At 49.4% G+C, this 20,298-nt stretch overlaps 1 protein-coding gene across 2 annotated transcripts in view; it reads left to right on the top strand.

The window, feature by feature from the left end:
• The window catches only part of LMF1 (lipase maturation factor 1), a 186,872-nt gene that overhangs the window by 11,801 nt on the left and 154,773 nt on the right, over window positions 1-20,298 (top strand). Inside the window, exon 2 of one of the 2 annotated variants that reach the window (XM_044452589.1) lies at window positions 1,689-1,699. The exons of the other annotated variant lie outside the window; for it this stretch is intronic. Within the exon in view, the coding sequence (XP_044308524.1) occupies window positions 1,689-1,699 (11 nt within the window). The remainder of the gene's footprint in view (window positions 1-1,688; window positions 1,700-20,298) is intronic. 2 annotated transcript variants of the gene reach the window in all.

Here is a 20,298-nt window from a genome sequence, read left to right as displayed (position 1 = left end):
GCTATATGTTTTTTAAATTGTGAGCAGCTCAGACAGCCCCATGGTCCATAGGAGCAACATAAGAAATTTAATAAATAAGTAAATATTGTGAGGGGGCCACAGTGCAGATGCAAAGTGCCCCTTTTTCCAGCTCACAGGGACCAGGACGATGTCGCAGAACACGAGGTTCAGAAGGGGGCCGTGAGCAAAAAAGGTCCTGACCCCCTGCTGTGCCTGCTGGGGTCACTGAGCCGCAGGGACTTGGCAGAGAGGAGCAGGGCTGAGAGGGGGCCTGGCCGGGTGCCGCACCGCCGGCGACATGCCTGCTGCAGGTGGGGACAGAGCAGCCTCTCGGCCGGGGCCACAGGCCCCAGGCTGGGGGCAGCCCTAGCCCCACGGACAGCACGGACGCCCTCCCTGGGGCCGCCCCTGGACAGGGCGCGCTCTGAGCCGCCGCCAGTTGCACTGGCCGCCCCACTGCTCCCACCCGTTGCTGCATCCCTCTTGCCTGTGGCCTCGTACCCAACTGGGATTCAGCCTCAGCATTTCTCCCCCAAGGGACTCGTCTCGGGGCCAGAAGGGGTTCTGTGCCTGACTCCTCTCAGGGAGCGAAGCACGGGAGAGTCCCACTCTGAATGGCTGTGTCAAAATGAAGGCTCTCGGGAGAGGAATGCTCACACTGCTTGGAAGTTTACTTTCATAGAAACAGAGAAACAGAGTGAGTCAGAAGGGTCTCCCGGGCCATCTAGTCTGACCTCCGGCACCAGCCGGCTCTGCTCACAACATGCCCACCATGGGCATGTCCAGCCTGTCTTTGAACACGCGCACCAATGGGGCCTCAACGACCTCCCGGGGAAGCCCATTCCACACCCTCGGGGTCCTGACTGTCAGGAAGTGCTTCCTGGCATCTAAAGGGGTGGTGGTGGTGGTGGTGGTGCCATTTTTAGGTACCCAGGGAGCAGTGAAAGACTGGGAAGAGCCCTTTTCCCCTGGTCCTGTCCCCAGAAACCCCAGTTTTTCTTTCTCTCTCCTTTTACCCATGGCCCTTTTGGTATTTTCTGGGGATGTGGGTCATCAAACCCTGACTGTCCTGCACACAGAGCATGTGCTCTCCCTGCTTGCTACCTGTGGCGATGGGCGTGTCTCTGAAGCCGCTTTCCCTTCCAGTCCCAGCAACTGACTTGCTTTGTCCCATCGCTGGGGATGGATAAGTTACTACCTGGTGCCCGACTAGACCGAGAGAGCAGCACCCTGTCCTTTTTTCTGTCTGAACTTGCATGGCAGTTGGAAGTAAGGCCTTGTTAGGTAAATCAGTAAATATTAAGGGGTTTTGAGAAGCTGATGAAATGTGCAGGGGGCTTTTCAGGGGGGCTGTGGCTGCTTTGTAAACACTGCGAGGGGCTTTAGTCCAGCCCTGGCTGTGACGTGGGCACGCGGCCGCTGAGCAAGTGGAGCGAACCCGGTCGCTGTGCGCTGCTTGTGCCTGACCCTTTCTTTGGCGCGCTGGACCCTGCTCTAATCCGCAGTGGTCTTCCGCAGAAGGTTGGAGCAGTATATCCCGTGAAGCACTCCTAGCTTTCCGTCAAGTGCTCTTGACATGTGAACACATGGAGAATAAGGTCGTGTCACCTGGCTCAACAAAAGAGGCATGCCTATCCTGTGTTTCTAACTTGCATTTTAATATCTTCCCCCTCCCATTTATTTTGCAGGTACTCCTTTGGTAAGTGAGCATAACTCAGAAAAATCCAATAGTTGTTTTTCGTGCACTTTTGGGTATGTAGCATTTTTTAAATTTCTCTATTGCTTCCCCTCTAGGAAGATGTAGTGGTTCCTTCATGGTGCAAGCCTGGGCACATTTCCTGGCTAGCTGCACATGGGCTGGGCGAGGGCAGGGTCCTTTCTCAGGAAGACACAGGATCAGTTGCTCCTTGTGTGTCCCGGACCAGCTCCAGAAACACATCTGAGATGGTGCAGAACAGCCCGTTGCTTGGAGGCCGGTGGCCTTCAGAGAGACACACGTGCCTTTTGTTGATCCCAGCCTAGCTGTGAAGGTCTCGTCAGAAAGTCTCCATAGAAATTTAAGGCTACACCCATGGAGGACCACCACCACCACCTACTTGCGCACTCTCCTGCCACATGGCTTTGATTCTCAATTCGGGACCACGGGGCCCTGAGCGAGTCAGAAGGGGTCTCCTGGGCTATCTAGTCTGACCTCCAGCTCCAGCCGGCTCTGCTCATGACATTATTCATTTATTTGTTATTTCTGTGATTTATATTTTTATAACCCCTGCCAGTTATGTTCCCAGTAGAAATTGGCTTGGTTTACATTTTAATACTTGAATCAAAAGCATGGTTATACATCACTGTTTGCAAGTCTCCAAATTTTATGACAAGGCTCTCTTGTCAGAAAAAGGTATATGTAAGGGAAACATTTGCACTAGCTGTGCATATTCCTGAAAATGTAAAACGCCTCTTTATGCTAAAGGAAATGGCTTGCACAAATGAGTTGTTGTTAGTCGCGAAGTCGTGTCCGACCCATCGCGACCCCATGGACCACATTCCTCCAGGCCTTCCTGTCCTCCACCATCTCCCAGAGTCCACTTAAGCTCACACCAACTGCTTCAGTGACTCCATCCAGCCACCTGATCTTCTGCCGTCCCCTTCTTTTGCCCTCAATTGTTCCCAGCATCAGGGTCTTCTCCAGGGAGTCCTTCCTTCTCATTGGGTGGCCAAAGTATTTGAGTTTCATCTTTAGTATCTGGCCTTCTAAAGTGCAGTCAGGGTTGATCTCCTCTAGGACTGACCGGTTTGATCGCCTTGCGGTCTAAGGGACTCGCAGGAGTCTCCTCCAGCACCACAACTCAAAGGCCTCAGTTCTTCGGTGCTCAGCCTTCCTTATGGTCCAGCTTTCACAGCCATACAATGCCACTGGGAAAACCCTAGCCTTGACTAAACGCACTTTTGTTGACAGGGTGATGTCTCTGCTTTTTAGTATGTTGTCTAGATTTGCCATAGCTTTCCTCCCCAGGAGCAAGCGTCTCTTAATTTCTTGGCTGCAGTCCCCATCTGCGGTGATCTTGGAGCCCAGGAAAATAAAATCTGGCACTACCTCCATTTCTTCCTCATCTATTTGCCAAGAAGTGAGAGGACCGGATGCCATGATTTTAGTTTTCTTAATGTTGAGTTTCAAGCCAACTTTTGCATTCTCTTCCTTCACCCGCATTAAGAGGCTCTTTAGTTCCTCTTCACTTTCTGCCATGAGAGTGGTATCATCTGCATATCTGAGGTTGTTGATATTTCTCCCAACAATCTTAATTCCAACTGGAGATTCATCTTGCCCCGCCTTTCTCATGATGTGCTCTGCATGTCTAGTTTTTACTCTCCTTTCACCACCAGATACATCAGCAACTGAGTGTCCTTTCGGCTTTGACCCAGTCGCTTCATTCTTTCTGGCGCTACTAGTACTAGCCCTCCGCTGTTCCACAGTAGCACATTGGAAACCTTCCGACCTGAGAGGCTCATCTTCTGGCATCATATCTTTTTGCCTTTTGGTACTGTCCATGGGGTTTTCATGGCAAAGATGACTGGGTCAAAGCTGAAAGGACACTCAGTTGCAGATGTATCTGGTGGTGAAAGGAGAGTCCAATGCTGTAAAGATCTATACTCCATAGGAACCTGGAATGTAAGATCCATGAATCAAGGCAAGCTGGATGTGGTCAAACGAGATGACAAGACTGAACATCGACATCTTAGGAATCAGTGAACTAAAATGGACAGGAATGGGTGAATTTAATTCAGATGACCATCAGGTACACTACTGCGGGCAAGAATCCCTCAGAAGAAATGGAGTAGCCTTCATAGTCAATAAAAGGGTAGGAAAAGCAGTACTGGGATACAATCTCCAAAATGACAGAATGATCTCAGTTCGAATCAAGTCACTGGTGCTGAAGAGGCTGAAGCTGACCGGTTCTATGAAGGCCTACAACACCTCCTAGAATTAACACCAAAAATTGATGTTCTTATCATCATGGGGGATTGGAATGCTAAAGTACGAAGCCAAAAGATAACTGGAATAACAGGCAAGTTTGGCCTTGGATTACAAAATGAAGCTGGGCACAGGCTGGTAGAATTTTGTCAAGAGAATATGATAGTCATAGCAAACACTCTTTTCCAGCAACCCAAAAGACAACTATGTGCTCTGCAGCCAAAGATGGAGAAGCTCTATACAGTCAGTAAAAACTAGACCAGGAGCTGACTGTGGCTCAGAGCATGAGCTTCTTGTTGCAAAATTCAGGCTTAAATTGAAGAAAGTAGGGAAAAGCACTAGGCCACTCAGGTATGACCTAAATCATATCCCTGATGAATATGAGTAGAGGTGACAAATAGGTTCAAGGAATCAGATCTGATAGACAGAGTGCCTGAAGAACTATGGACGGAGGTTCGCAACATTGTACAAGAGGCATCAACTAAAACCATCCCAAAGAAAAAGAAATGCAAGAAAGCAAAATGGCTGTCTGAGCAAGCTTTACAAATAGCTGAGGAAAGAAGGGAAGCGAAAGGCAAGGGAGAAAGAGAAAGATACACCCAACTGAATGCAGAATTCCAGAGTAGAAATTCCAGAATTCCAGCTAGAAGAGGTAAGAATGCCTTCTTATATGAACAGTGCAAAGAAATAGAAGAAAACAGTAGAATAGGGAGGACCAGAGATCTCTTCAAGAAAATTGGAGATATGAAGGGCAGGTTTCATGCAAAGATGGGCATGATAAAGGACCAAAATGGCAGGGACCTAACAGAGGCAGAAGAGATTAAGAAGAGATGGCAAGATTACACAGAAGAACTATACAAGAAAGAGCTTAACATCCCTGATAACCACGATGGGGTGGTCACTGACCTCGAGCCAGACATCCTGGAATGTGAAGTCAAATGGGCCTTAGGAAATCTGAGCAACAACAAAGCTAGTGGAGGCGAAAGTATTCCAGCTGAGCTATTCAAAATCCTAAAAGACGATGCTGTTAAAGTGCTACACTCAATATGACAGCAAATTTAGAAAACTCAGCAGTGGCCACAGGATTGGAAAAGGTCAGTCTACATTCCAATTCCAAAGAAGGGCAATGCCAAAGAATGTTCCAACTACTGCACCATTGCACTCCACATGCTAGCAAAGTGATGCTCAAAATCCTACAAACTAGGCTTCAGCAGTATGTGGACCTAGAACTACCAGAAGTACAGGCAGGGTTTTGAAGAGGCAGAGGAACTAGAGATCAAATTGCCAACATATGCTGGATCATGGAGAAAGCTAGGGAGTTCCAGAAAAACATCTGCTTCATTGACTATGCTAAAGCCTTTGTGTGTATCACAACAAATTGTGGCAAGTTCTCAAAAAGATGGGAGTACCAGACCATCTTATTTGTCTCTTGAGAAACCTATATTCCGGTCACGAAGCAACAGTGAGAACTGGACACGGAACCACTGATTGGTTCAAAATTGAGAAAGGAGTTTGGCAAACCTGTATACTGTCACCCTGCCTATTTAACTTATATGCAGAGCACATCATGAGAAAGGCGGGGCAAGATGAATCACAAGTTGGAATTAAGATTGCCGGGAGAAATATCAACAACCTCAGATATGCAGATGATACCACTCTAATGGCAGAAAATGAAGAGGAACTAAAGAGCCTCTTGATGCGGGTGAGGGAGGAGAGTGCAAAAGTTGGCTTGAAACTCAACATTAAGAAAACTAAGATAATGGCATCCAGTCCTCTCACTTCCTGGCAAATAGTTGGGGAAGAAATGGAGGTAGTGCCAGATTTTATTTTCCTGGGCTCCAAGATCACCGCAGACGGGGACTGCAGCCAAGAAATTAATACACACTTGCTCCTTGGGAGGAAAGCTATGGCAAATCTAGACAGCATACTAAAAAGCAGAGACATCACTCTGCCCACAAAAGTGCGTATAGTTAAGGCTATGGCTTTCCCTGTTGCAACGTATGTCCGTTAAAGCTGGACCATAAGGAAGGCTGAGCACCGAAGAATTGAGGCCTCTGAATTGTGGTGCTGGAGGAGACACCTGCGAGTCCCTTGGACTGCACGGAGATCAAACCAGTCAGTCTTAGAGGAGATCAACCCTGACTGCACTTTAGAAGGCCAGATACTGAAGATGAAACTCAAATACTTTGGCCATCTAATGAGAAGGAAGGACTCCCTGGAGAAGAGCCTGATGCTGGGAACAATAGATGGCAAAAGAAGAAGGGGACGGCAGAGGATGAGGTGGCTGGATGGAGTCACTGAGGCAGTTGGTGTGAGCTTAGGTGAACTCCGGGGGATGGTGGAGGACAGGAAGGCCTGGAGGAGTGTTGTCCATGGGGTCGCGATGGGTCGGACTTTGCTACTAACAACAACTGTGTCTCCACTTCGAAGTAAACCCCACTGAGATTAATGAGACTTAATCCTTGGTGACTTCATGTAGGACCTTAATCTAGTTGGGAGTGAAGTCTGCAATCCTAGAGGTCTTGGCAGAGGGAGGCTAAAGGTATCCAATATATGCTCTTTGCACTCTGAAAGGGCAAGATTTGATATTGGTGTAAGAAATAAATCTTGGCCTGTATACCCCAAAGTCAGTATTGCTTCGTTCAGTGACGTTTACTCCCAGAGAAGCGTATTTTCTGCAGAGTGCAGGCTGTAAAACTAAACGGAATACCCATTGTTACTATGTACCACAGTGGATTATAAAAGTTCTGGCCATTAGATAGTAGCAGTGCAAGTCATACTGTACATATTACGTCATTAGGAGTGGGCCCAGCTCTGCACAACTTGGCATAGCCTGTTGTTTGATAAAGCAAAGCCTGTGAGCAAACCTGCGGCTCTTGGAGTCGGGCATGATGTGGTGCCGACTGGCATGGCCCCACCGCTGCCCTGGCCTTCCAATTTCCGCTGGCTCCAAGTGGTTGAAAAAAAGTCTGCTGTTTAGAGAGTGATGATGGTTTCAAATCCATGGACAACTTACATTAATTAAAATTTCTTTTTTTTTTTTTTCAAGTAAAGAACCCTCTTTTGGTTGCACTTTTGGGACCTCTTAATATGACTGGCAAGTTTCAGATGGCTGGGTTTTGTGCAGTGATGCAGACATACAGACAGGCAGACAGACATAGAACACATTTTTAATCAGAACACAAGGCTGTCGCTACCCACCCAGGCCCCCGCCCCGCCCCGGCTCTTGCTTTTTCAAACAGTATATGAGAGTGGATGGATCAAGTCTCTTCCTCTGTTAATCAGACGCTTTGTGCCCAGTGGGATTTCCTTTCTCTTCTTCTGCTTTTGGATGAGATGAGGCTTCTGAGTTGAGATTAAGAAAATGAAAATGCTGAAAGCCACTTTTTTAGGAATGCAGGAAAACCACAATATTTTTGTTATATTTAAATGTGGAACAGTGACATTTTGTCGTCTTCTGTTTGTTGTTGTCGAAATTGATTTAAATATTGCTGAGTTTTGCAAAATCCCACCCTGTGCCCAGTAGCATTTACTTCACCCTGTGTCCAAACAGTTCCTGCAGTGGTCTCTTGTACATGTGGAGCAGATCCTGTCTCTTTGCAGGAAGAACGGGGCATGCTCTTTATCTGTGTCTTGGAACTGACTTATTCTATAGAAGTAGAAAAAGGTGTTTCTGTATCAGTAGACAAGATGCAATTGCATTATATATAAATAAGCACCTCTTATTAATTAATAATAAGCAGCCTTACCAAATGTAATCTATTAGCCTGTGAAGCCACAAAGGTAAAACGCCAGTATGAATGTATGTATGTATGTATGTATGTATGTATTTAAACATTTTTATTCCATCCTTTGCAACAAGCCTCAGGATGGCTTACAAAAGGTTAAAATAGTAATATAAAATACAGTTAAAACATTCAGTAAAATTGCAACCTGAACAACATTTCAAACTAAAGAAAAGAAGGGAAAAAAGGAAAAGAAAGAAAAAAGAGAATGCGACTGTGTAAAATTATTTAAAATTATTATTAAAATTTTTAATTATTAAAATGATGGCTATATGAAAAGGTATTTACCTGGCGCTGGAGAGTAGAGAGTCGGCACCAGGCAGATCTCTCTGGGGAGCATATTCCATAGTCTGGGTGCCACTGCAGAGAAGACCCTCCTCTGGGTAGATATCTTCCATACTTCCTTCAAAGAGGGTTCCCGGAGCAAGGCCTCCCCTGCCTTTCTTAAAGGGTGTGAGGGCATGTAGTGGGGAGATGTTCCTTCAGGTATCCTGGTTCCAAGCTGTTTAGGGTATTGTTTCAGGGGCTGAAACTTTTCGGCACATTCTCTGTCAGACATTTCATTCCTTTGGACTTAGAGGCGTTGTGTGCATGCACCCTTCCGATACTTGTAGTTTCATGGACTTCCCAAGGAAGGGGGGAACACTGCAGCACGCCCCCCCCCCCGGCAAATTGCTTAGGCCCATGCAGGGCCTTGAGCAGCCCACCAAAACTGTAGACTTGACCACTGGATTCTCCAGCTCTGCTCTGCACCCAACATTTTCTGTTCAAAATAGGGACACTCAGGTGTAATAGGTTTGATACCTGGTCCCTTCCAGCTCGGCTCGGCTGTAGTGAACGATGCAGATCCTAACAGAAGAGTGGGAAATATTTTTCCATCAAGAAACCTCTGCTCTCCCTCTCAGGCAATCTGTTGAGTGCCACAATGGCTTTGAGCAGGGATAAAGCCCAAAGTAGGAGCATCGCTCTCAGACCTGCTGTCTTTCTGCCACGCCCCTTTCTGCCACCCCCCTTTTCACACGCGTTCTCTCTCAGCCACCCCCTTTTCTCTCTCTCTTGTTGGAGGTCTGAAAGCATCACATGTAGAAGACTTTTGAAAATAGTGTTGTGGGCTGCAGATTGCCCACCTCTGTTCTAACGTGTCAGAAGGAGAAGGCAGGAGCCCTATGTGCATGCACACAGAAGGCTGCAGATGACAGTAGCACACACACAGAGTACATATGTTCTGTGTATTGCATATTTACTCCGTATTTACTCCATAGTTACTGTACTTAGTCTGGCAGACCTCTTTGGCTGTCTTCTCTTTGCAAGCGCAGTGGGCTGCAGGAAGCAGAGAGCACTAGGCACAAGTGGACAGGTCTGATTTGCATTTAACACTCAAGGCTTTGGGAAGAAATCTTCAGGAGGAGAAAATGGCATTCTGCAGTACCTTTAAGAGGAGACACTGCTTGCCCGGTGCGGTGCTTCAGTGGGAATTTCATGGGGATATGATCAGCTGCTGGTTTTTTATAATCATCATCATAAGGTAAAACGTATCAAAAATCTGCAACTGGAAAAGCACATTTTTGTCTTTTCTGGGCAAATGGATCTAATTTTGCAGTTCTTTGGCTCCTGGCCCGTTTTGCCACATAAACTCTATTGGAGAGTGATGCTTGATCGTTAACTCATCTCTCCCTGCCTTAAAGTGGAATATAACCTCTTTTCTGTGATCTTTTGCAGAAAAAAGCAAGTGTTTGAAGCACTGATGTTCAGAAGGGTAACAAACAAGGGCAGCAATTTCTGCTAATTACAGGGGCAAATGTGTCCAGAAGCTTTGCAGAGTTCCAAAGCCTGAGGTGGACTCCTTATCCATATGGAGTGAGGTAGTCGGGGCTGTCCCATAGCTGTGTGCATGCATGTGCCATGAACAGTGCTGGACCTTAAATCTATGTGGAGAATCGGTCACAGTGAAGATCCACACTGTGGATCTGCTTTTCCTCCTTAACTGCTCTTTATGCACCTGACATTCTGGATGAGGGCCCTTGGCAGCAGATCCGCAAAAGTCCTGCAAAATTGCTGCGTCGTGCAGTCTTGCTTACCTGGGAGGCAGGTTTGGTGCCGGCCTGGTGACGGTTTGTCCACAGGGGCAGGCAAGGTGTGGCAGAGGCTTTGGAGAGTGGCCAGTCGCCGTAACGCCCGGGGAAGGTGGAGCACACATGGACAAAGCCCTTCATTTCCGCAGAGCCCTTTCTCCGGAGAGCCCGCTTTCTCAGGGCTGCACTCTCGCTGGGAGAGAACAGGGCGTCTCCAGGCCAGAGGCCACAGCTTGAAAACCGTCGCCATGTGTGCAACGCCCCCGAGTGCAAATGGCCCCCGTTGCCCCCGCGGTCGGAATTTCTCAGCAATGGTGTCCCAACCGCGGCACTGCACTTAACCATATTCGTCACGCTCGGCTGTGGCAGGACTGCCCGCGACGGCCTCCTGTGGCCCCACTTCCTCTTTCCCTGGAGAGAGACCCCCTCCCAGCCCAGAGTGCAGCATAACAAGAAGCACCTGTCTCAAAGGCTTGGGAGGGGCCTTCGGCAGCTGTTTCCTGGCCGGCCGGCCGACTGGGTCATGAGAATGTTTTCGCCACTTAGGGAGCCGCTGCTGCTGCTGCTTCTGGGTGCATTCCTCTTCTCCCCCCCACTCCATCTCTCTTCCCTCCCAGGGGAAGTGCCCATCTGTGCAGCCTCAGCTGCAGATGGTAGAACCATTCCATTGTTGAAGAGCAACCCAGGTAAGGGTCGGATCCATCCCTTGATGGCTCACGGATGGGACGTGAAAGCATTATGGCGAAACGGGTGTTGGGGAAGCTCTGCCTGCAGTGCTGCGGGGTGGCCTTCATTGGCATCCAGTTAAACTGGGGAATTTGCTTTTGGAGGGCAGGCCGATGTCCATAAGGCACCTTTAGGACCTGGCTGCAGAAAGGCACACTTGTCACCTGCTGGACATGCCTGCTTGCTCCTGTCAGCCAAGAAGGGCAGGCATCAGGAGGGCGTATGGTGGGTTGCCTGGTCATCAACCCTTGTCTGTGGCATCGGGCTACCCTTGAAATGGATCTTGCAAAATCAGGCTGGTGGAAGGGTCAAGTGTCAGGGCCCATGGGGGTGGCGAGACCTCTTGCCTTCAGAGTGCTTTGGCATGCACCTGCTTGTCTTTATTTGCATTTTAGCGGCTGTCCAGCCTACGGAATCCCCCCCTCACTCCCTGTATGTCACGGGGCAGAGAAAGCTCTGCAGCTGTGGGGAAGGCGGTGGGGTGCGGTCGAATCGACGAGCCATTCGCCTTGCTCTTCTGCGGGAAGATGGGTCCGTGGCCAGATCGCTCGCTCTCCCCACTGGAAAATCTCCAAGTGTGCCCCGAACTGTTCCCGTTCAGGCAGTCTGTTCAAATGGGTGGTCCCCCACCTTTGTAGGAGGAAAGTAATACTCCGTATCCAAGACTCGCCAGGAAATGGCCTCGTCCCGGCGAGGGAAGTGCTCCTTGCCCTTGCCAGAGCCCAGATTTCGCCAAGCCCGTCCTCGTTCGCTGTATCAGTGACATGCTGCGTGGGCTCCGTCGTGGTCGGGGGGCCGTGCCAACCCTGGGGGGCTTCCACAGGCACCCGCAGCGGGTTCTTTCAGCACTGCCCTGCCTGAGGATCGCTTGGGCAGGGAGGCCGCCAGGCCACGGGCAGGAACATTGCAGCTTCAGTTTTCCGCGGTGGACCAGCACTTCTGGGGCTGCCTTGAGGCGGGGCAGCTTCCTGCAGAGGGGGATGGAAGTCCTGCAAGCGATGGCAGCCTCCCCCTGCCCCCCCGGCCTTCAAGTGCAAGATTTCCATGGCAATCTTTTCTATCCCGGATTAAAACATCCCTTTCCTTCCATGCGTTTTAGAGGCTTTAGATGCTTTTCTTTATTATGAGCATATCTGTTTTAAACTGTTGCATGAGCCACCCCAGGTACCTTTTTGTTATTTGGCAGCATATAAATAAGATAAATGCATCTGCTCTTTATTCTAACTCTGCCATCGAAACGAAACCCAAGGCCGGCGCTGCGTTTTGGTTAGACGTTCCCCTGTGCCGCCCTTGCCTTTTGGGCGCCCACCTCCATTCTGTCTGCCTCTCTCTCGCTTCACCCCAGCCTGATTCTTAGTGCCGCCTCCTCAGGGCAGCAACCATCCTGGCTTCTCTGCATGTCTGTTCTGTTTTTGCGCATGTTTTTTGCAAGTGCAGTGGTGGCTCAATTCTGTTCCAAAAGAGCAGGAAGGTCCGTCATGGTGGCTCTTCCACGCTCCCCTGTTCAAGTTCTTTTCAGTTGCATTTTTGCATTGCTTCGTTTTTATGTGTGCGTAATTTTTTTACTTGCAGAAGCAGAATAAATGGGCTGTTGATTATTCCTCTTGCTTGTGTATGACTGGGAAACTTTTTCCTTCTGCCTTATTAAATCTATTTTTCAAACTGTCACTTAGCCGGCTTTCAGTGAAGGAGTCGGATGTTTATGTGGCCCTGGACGCTCAAATGCTTGTTTTTGAATTGCACAAGCACTTCGCGCCAGCCGTTGTGAATTAAATACTCCCTGCGACCCCTTGCCCTCTCTGCTCTTAAATTCATGCTTTAAAAACAGCTTAATGAGGGGTTTACTGGCCCAATTGAAAGTTTTTATTAAAACCTATTAGTGTGCTAGAGTAGCCCGAATGAAGGAAACAATTAGCCTGGAGCGACTCCGCTCTCCTTCTTGGCTGGCCCCAGCCATGCCAGGTTTCCACTAAACTGCTTCCAGATCTACCTTAATCTGAAATGTTGCCATTTGCATGGGATTCATATCCTCCAGCTGGATTTATCGCTTTGTCTCCTTCTGTCTTCCCAGCCCTGATTTTACAAAGACGGCTGGGTTTTAATTTAATTATGAGGGCAGTAAGAGGGTGCGCCTTGTTATCTGGGTCTTATTTGTTGCTGTGCGTTACTGTCAAATTGCATTTATTTATTCCCATGTAATGCATTTTTATCTCACTCTGCCTCCAAAAAAAAAGCCACCCAGTGAATCTTACGGAGATTTGTCATAGGGCAGCCAAAGCCATCTGCTTGGCTGTCTAAGAAGCATGACACAAAAGGAAAATGGCCTACTGGGGAGGAGGAAAAAGCAGATTCTAGACACCAGGTTCTTAGTTATAAAGGTAAGTAATTCAGCAGGTCCTGGGGCTGGATCTAAGCAGAGCAGAAGAGCTGCTGCCTCTTTGCCTTTTGGGTTCAGTGGTAGCAAACCTCGGCACAGGTGCAGGCTGCTTCTCCCTCTGGCTGCCATGGGGCTGGTGTTGCCAACAAAAGCCAGTTGGGGTTCCATCAGAAGTGCCTTGTGGTGCTGTAGGACATGGCTGGCTGGGGATGATAGAAGTCGTGATGGTCAATTTCCTTCTGTGCTATATACACTCCAGAGCAGTGCTTTGTACCAACAAGCTCTAAGGACAGTAAGAAGCCAGCAAAATGGCATCTGCTGTGCAACATTTTGTGTTGTATTTTAATTCTATTATGTTTTATGGTTTGCTTGTTATTGTTATTTATTTCTATTTGGTGTGTGTGTGTGTTTGGTGCTGTGAGCCGTGTAGAGAGCGTCTGGCTTTGGGGCAGCATACACATGTGGCAAACAAACACAAAGTCTTACCCTTCTCTACAGTCATTTAGGCTATTGGAGGTAAGTTTCCTTAGGCTAATGATGCTCTGTAGGCAGGAATCCTTTCTTTTGAATCTGTTGCCCATCCTTTTCACGGGACAGAGATGGTTCCACTGTGGAATGCTGGGAACAACCCTCCAGTAGACAGAGGAGAAGTCCAAAGCTTTTGGTCTGAAAGATCATGCAGCAACCAGCTCAGTTTGTTTTGGAGAGAAACGTTCCGAGGTTTTGTAGGAAAACATGGGTAGGCCTCTTGGGGCAAGGGGTGTGGGGGCCAGTTTTGACTCTACTATCCCCCCACACCCCGGCCAGCTCAGCAGGTCTTACGCATCCATGGGATTCAAGTGTGTTGGGAGCAATTAGCGATTTGCTAATGAAGTAGTTTGTTAATGAAATTTGGCAACGAACTGCCACGGAGATAAGGTTTAGCTTGTTAGTTTGAGAGCGAACTAACATTGACTTGTTAGTGCTCTGTAGTACTGAAAACTGAGTTTTTCCATATTTCCACCAGATTTGGTGCCATGGGCCATGCATGTTGACTGCTCCTGAAATAAAGGTGCACTTGTGGGTTTACATACCTGGAAAGGGGCCTTCTCAGGGGTGGCTTCCCATCAGGAATATACTCCCCAGAGAGGCCACTTGTTGGTGTCAGGTGAAACGCTTTTTATTCACCAGTTATTTTTTTAAAATGGAACATTTTGTATATTTATATTTTAATACTGTTATTGTTTCTGTGGTTCCATCTTTTGTTGGGTGTTTTATTGTGTGTTTATGGGGTTTTATTGTTTGTAAACTGCCCAGGGAGCCCTCTGGGCAATTGAGATGATATATATATTCTAAATAAATTTAAATATATATATCTGCATGAGGTTCCCCGAGGCAGAGAGTGGAGAGCGCATGTGGGGTGAATGTGGTGCCATGGAGATGGGTAGGTCAAACCACTCTTGGTCAGGCAAGAGGGTTATAGGTTGTGCACCCATGCTTTAAGATGTATGCCCACCTTGAACTTGTATGCTCTCCGGGGTCAAGGAAGATACAGACTATTTTACCAGTAGGAAAGGTGGCGTGCTTTGGAATGGCTCTCGAGTTGACGAAGCAAGGCCTTCAAGGACATTTATGCAGTCGGAGGAGGTGGTGGCAGCAGCACTGCGCCCTCCCCGTTTGAGGGCAACCGCGTAGATCCAGGCCCTGGGCATGGCCTCTGCCACGGTGCACCCGTCGTCCCCCGAGGCAGCGATTGGAGTGGAGGGGGCAGGAGTGAGCACAGTGGTGCCCCTCAGCTTCCCAGCCCCCCATGCCAGGAAGGGGGCTGGCAGGTGCAGCCTTTGCTTTGGCTTTTTCTTGGCGAGATGAATATGAAAGCTCAACACTAGGCAAGCTTCTCCAGTCTGCTGCCCTCCAGAGCACAATTCCTAGGATCCACCATCCAGTGGTCACACTGCTGGGGTGGATGGGAGTTGCAATCCTCCACCTTGGGAGAGGTGTCAGGTGGGGAACGGCTGTGTGAGAGAGGCTCGTGCACTGAGGAAGCTGCTTGCGGTTGTGCCAGTTCACACCCAAATCTCTGGGAAGTTGTCCCGCACACACCCTCATTGGCAGGAGAGGAAAATGGCCCCAGAACACGCTTCCATTCCTTTTAGCAGGTGACGACGCAGGATGGCTGCCCGGCGCAGGGGTGGGCAACCGGTGGCCCTCTGGAGGGGCTGGCCTACAACTCCTCTCACCCCTCATCTTGAGCTGGGGGGCCAGGGCTGACGGGAGCTGTAGGCCGAGCGATCTGGAGGGCTGCAAGCGGCTCAGCCTGGGCAGGGCTTCCTGCAGAGGAAGGACGCTGGAGCGCACTTCCAGGCAGACGTGCGCGAGGGCTGGCGTTCTCCCTGTGTTGCTCTCCCACCTGCGGAGCCCTGGGGGTGGGGAGCTTGAAGTGCGTGTTGCCACAGCCGCAGCCGGCCTGCAGCGTGGGACAGGCGTGTCACTGCCGTGCTGAGGAGGAATGCACTGAGGCCAGGAGCCAGGGCTTTTCCGGAGGCCACCAGGGAGCCCTGGCCTGGGAGAATGGGAACGGAGGACATCCATGCCCCGCTCGTGGCCACCATTCTTCAGGAGCGCAGCCAGTTGCTCTTCTGCCATGGGACAGAGAGGATTTCTTGGATAAACCAACTCTCCCAAGCTATGAAGCTCCTTTCACGTTCCTGCTCGCTGCAATCTGCATTTACCTGGAGCTGGGTGACTACCGTATTTTTCGCTCTGTAAAACGCACCTGACCATAAGACACACCTAGTTTTTAGAGGAGGGATCCATGGAAAGCTTCCTGATAATCACAGGCACATTCCCCATCACTTCCCCATGGGCTTCATTAAAAGACGGGTTGCCATTTGAAAACACACACCGACCTGTGATTAACAGCTCTCACCTGCACCGGAGGAGGGGGCGGAGCAGGGTGCGCCGAGTGCGTTCCGGCCAGGTGTGATGCAGCCAGGCCGGCAGCGTGCCGGCAGTGGTCTTCCAGGCGGCGCGGTGGCAGCGGCAGGTCTTCCCGGGTGGTGGGGGTGAGCAGTCCGTCTCTCTGTGTGGCCAGCAGGTTAAAGGCCACAGCTCCTCCTCCTCCACACCGCTCCCCCTGAGCGGCATAGCTCTCACCTGCGCCGGAGGGGGGGGGCGGGCAGGGCGTGCCGAGCATGTGCCGGCCAGGTGGTGCCACGTGGTGCAGGCAGCCGGCAGCGTCCCGGGCGTCAGGCACACACACATTCGCTCTATAAGATGCACAGACATTTCCCCTTACTTTTGAGGGGGGAAAAAGTGCGTCTTATAGAGCGAAAAATACGGTATATATAATTATGTACTTTGAAAATGACAGCATTTAGATTAATTCAGATCCTGCAGCACTATGCAGAGCCCTGCACAGATAAATGGGTTTAAGGACTCTCCACATAAACAAACAGCCCCTCCCCCAGAACCCCCTGTAGCTCTGTGTGTATCTGGCAAAGGGCACCAGCATTTAGTGGGAAGGGTACATCCCCCCCCCCCCACAAGCCATGTGTGTGATTAGCTGGGGCTGGTAAGTGCCTGGAAGCAAATTGCTATGAGATGGAGAGAGAAAAGGATTTCTCTGGAAGGCATTGGCACTCACTTATCACTAGATATAGAATCACAGATAAAAATGGTTGTGTTTCAAGGGGGAGAGGTAGAAATCAAAAACTTCAGGAAGATATTCAAAGTGTTCCTAATTACACTGCAGACAGAACATGGCTTGTACCCAAGGGCTGTGTTTTAATGTAAAGCACAGTTAAATAATTGAATGGGTCATCTGTGCTCATGGGGTGGCCACCTGCCATGTTTGAGAGGAGCAAATTGCAGTCTGGAGGGAAAAGTCTCCAGGCTTCTCACCACATGCTCCTGCCACCACCTCCGTTGCATGAGCTTTTTGCAGTGCTGTACTTTGCCCTTAAAGTTGTTAGCATAATTGCTGCAATCACACCTGCTACTTTATGGTAATACTTTTAATAGCTTCACTCTCAATATGTATTTTGCTTTCCTTTTTAAATAAGTACTTGACGCCTATCTGGCAAGATTAAACTGCTACCTTTTCTGGGAGCATTCTTAAAACCTGGTGCACGCTTTTCCCTAACTGCAAGGCAACTCCCGCAGGCCTGACCCAAACTTTTCCAGCACGGTGCTTATCTTGAGGAGGTCTTTACTTGGTGCCCGAGCACCGGTGCTCCTCGCCAAGGGCTCTCAGCGCAGTGGCCGGGGTGTCCAATTTGACGGGCCAGAGAGCAGCAGGCAGGATGTGCCACCTGTCGGGTACAGTTGGAGCCGTTGCCTGTTGGTGCAGCCCGGGGGTGGCCAAAGGAGTGTAACTCTCTGATCAAATGATCTGTGGATTATTTGCTGTACAGTTTTGTACTTCCAGTGGTGTGGCCATCACAAAATGCATTCTGCCTCTGCAGCTGAAATTAAACTGCTCTGAGGAAGAAAGACTGAGGAGAAACCAAATGTGTACAAAAGGGTGGTCACAGCTCCACTTATTATTCACTTGTTTGCCATGCTGTCTGTCTGTCTGTCTGTTTATTTAGACAGCTTATATGCCGCCCCCTTCACATAAGCCTCGGGGCCACTTACAATCATTAAAATCCTGCATATTAATACAAAAATACATAGAATACATAAAATACATAAAATAGTGGAAACAGCCTGGTCAGTTTAAAATCAATAAATAAACCTTAACAATTAAAATAGCATTTAAATAAAAAGGTTTTGGCCTGGCGCTGAAAAGCAAATAATGACGGCGCCAGGTGGACCTCTCTGGGGAGCACATTCCATAGGTTGGGCGCCACTGCAGAGAAAGCCCTCCTCCAGGTACTTTGCCTCCTAATATCTTTCACGGAGGGCTCCCGGAGAAGGACCTCAGCTGCCGATCTCAAGGGGCGGGAGGGCATATATGGACGCAGGCACTCCTTTAGGTAACCAGGACCTAGGCCGTTCAGGGCTTTGTAGGTGATAACCAGCACCTTGAATTGGGCCCGCACTTCAATGGGGAGCCAGTGGAGCTGACAGAGGACTGGGGTTATATGAGAACAATGCCCAGCCCTCGTCAGCAGCCTGGCAGCTCTATTTTGCACCACTTGACCTTCCTCTTTGTGACAGCCTTTGAGGTACCTATACAGGGATTTCATGTCCCCCCTCCGTCTTCTCTTCTCATGGCTGAACATGCCCAGTTCTCCTGGTCTTTCCTCATAGGTCAAGGTCTCTCCTTGCTGATGCCACAGTGCAGGACACGGAATAATCAAGTCAAGTTGCGGCAACCCAGATTCAGGCTGGACATCAGGAAAAGCTGCCTCACTGTCAGAGCAATACGGCAGTGGAACCAGCTGCCTAGGGAGATGGTGGGCTCTCCCACACTGGAGACATTTGGAAGGACACGGGACAGCCATCTGTGTGGGATGGTGTAATGTGGTGTCCTGCAAAGGCAGGGGGTTAAACCCGAAGGCCTTCATGGCCCCTTCCAGCCCTACTGTGCCATGATTCTGTGATTCCTTTCCAGTTCATCAGAGTTATTCTTAAGCTCGTGGGCAATGAGGTGGGCAGGAGGGATGAAGGACACTGTGCAGACAGTGCTGCAGCCCTGGGCGAAATGGAGCCAGGGCTGCTGCATCCTCCTCTGCTGCTCAGCCTTGTATCCCAACTCCAGCACTAATGGCCACAGTCCAGGGCTTCAGGCAGGAGGTTCCTTGGAGATGGTGGGACTTTGCCATGGGATTTCTGCAGTGGCTGTCTTGGGTGGACTTTGGCCCCAGGGCCCACCTCCAGCTGCACTGTTGAGTCCCAGCTAAACAACCTCTTGGTTTTACAGGGAGGTTTTGGCAGGCTACTGTAAAGTCACAGCAAGGTGTGCATCTATAACCCATTTTATATTAAAACTAGAAATTGTAATTTATTGTTCCATTTAATCCTCCATATGTTAAATATCTGGTGTAGTTTGGATGCTTGGGGGCCTCTCTTGCCAGGCCCAATTTCCGCCAAAGGGAAGCACGTCCATATTTATTTAAAACCAGTAAAGCCACTTAAGGTCATTATTGGGATTGTTTTCCTCTGGGCGGACTGGGCAACACCTGTATGGTTTTAAGCCATGGAAGCCATCTGCAGGAGGAAGTTGGGTTGTCATGGTGACCGAGTACTAACATGCGCCGTGACAAAAGCTGAATGGACTCCGGGGCTGTGGAAGTGGGTGTGAAGGTCAGGCCTCCTCCTTCCATTGGCTGAGCATGAGATTGTGGGGGAAATGTTCCGACCAGCTATGTGTGTGCTCTCTCTTCCCCTCCCCTCCCCTCCCCTCCCCTCCCCTCCCCTTTTCCAAAATAGTGCAACGGCTGTTTCTGCTTTGGAGCAATGATCAGGTAGACAACAGCTTTATTTTGGGATCTGTTGCTCTCCATGTGGTGTATGGAAATCTTGCCTGAATCCTTTTGGAAACCAGATGGGAGTTGTAGTCCAGCATATCAGTGTTGCAGTGGTCTGGGCTAATTTAGGTATGAGTTTCTGTTAACATTTATATGCCCCCTTTTCCACCAAGGAGCCCAAAGTGGCACACAAGATCCTCCTCCTCTCCATTTTATCCTCACAACATCCTTGCAAGGTAGGATGGGCTGAGTGTCCATGACTGAACCAACACAAACTTCATGGCTGGGGAGCAAATAGCAGCCTCTTCAGTGCCAGTCCAGGGCTTTGAGCTCTAATGTGCTTTTCAACCCTTGGCCTCTTTCCAGAGACTGGAAATGTCATTGAACGAAACACGGAGGCGCTGAAGCCTGTTCCTGTTGCTTTGCCCCCGGCACCTGGAATATCGGGGACATGCCCCCTGCACATGCAGGCTCTTCTTCCGTTCCCACATTCCATTGCCGGCACCTCCACAGGTCTGCCCACCCCGCCTGCCTTGACCTCAGGCTTGCTTGAAGCTTTGAGCTGCGTGAGGCCAGTGGGGAGACACGCTTCATGCTTGTTGTCCATCCAGAATCCTATTTCATTTCATTTCATTTCATTTCATTTCATTTCATAGCTGTGTTACATGATTGGATGCATCTGTGCTCTAAACGTAACACAACAGTCTCATAATCCTCAAAGCAGTGAGCATATGCAGTGTTCAAGATAGCATGAGACAGCAAAGGAGGAGAGAATTTTTTAAAATCTCAGGAACTTCTCCTGCATATGAAGGAATTGGCAAACTTTGGCAAAGCCACTACGAAAGTGAGCTAAAAGGGCATTCTCGTCCATCCCCCTTGGTGCGTGGCAGAGCTGTTCCGGCACGGGGATACGCAGGATGTGCCAGCTTGCCCGGTCCTCGAAGAGGAGAGACTAGTCAGAAAAAGGTGGATGAATCTG

Source organism: Varanus komodoensis, unplaced genomic scaffold, assembly GCF_004798865.1.
Source record: "Varanus komodoensis strain SLA01 unplaced genomic scaffold, ASM479886v1 scaffold73, whole genome shotgun sequence".
In the NCBI taxonomy this organism is placed as follows: domain Eukaryota; kingdom Metazoa; phylum Chordata; class Lepidosauria; order Squamata; family Varanidae; genus Varanus; species Varanus komodoensis.
The sequence above is the reverse complement of the archived record's forward strand: the minus strand, read 5'-3'. Positions and strand labels throughout refer to the sequence as shown.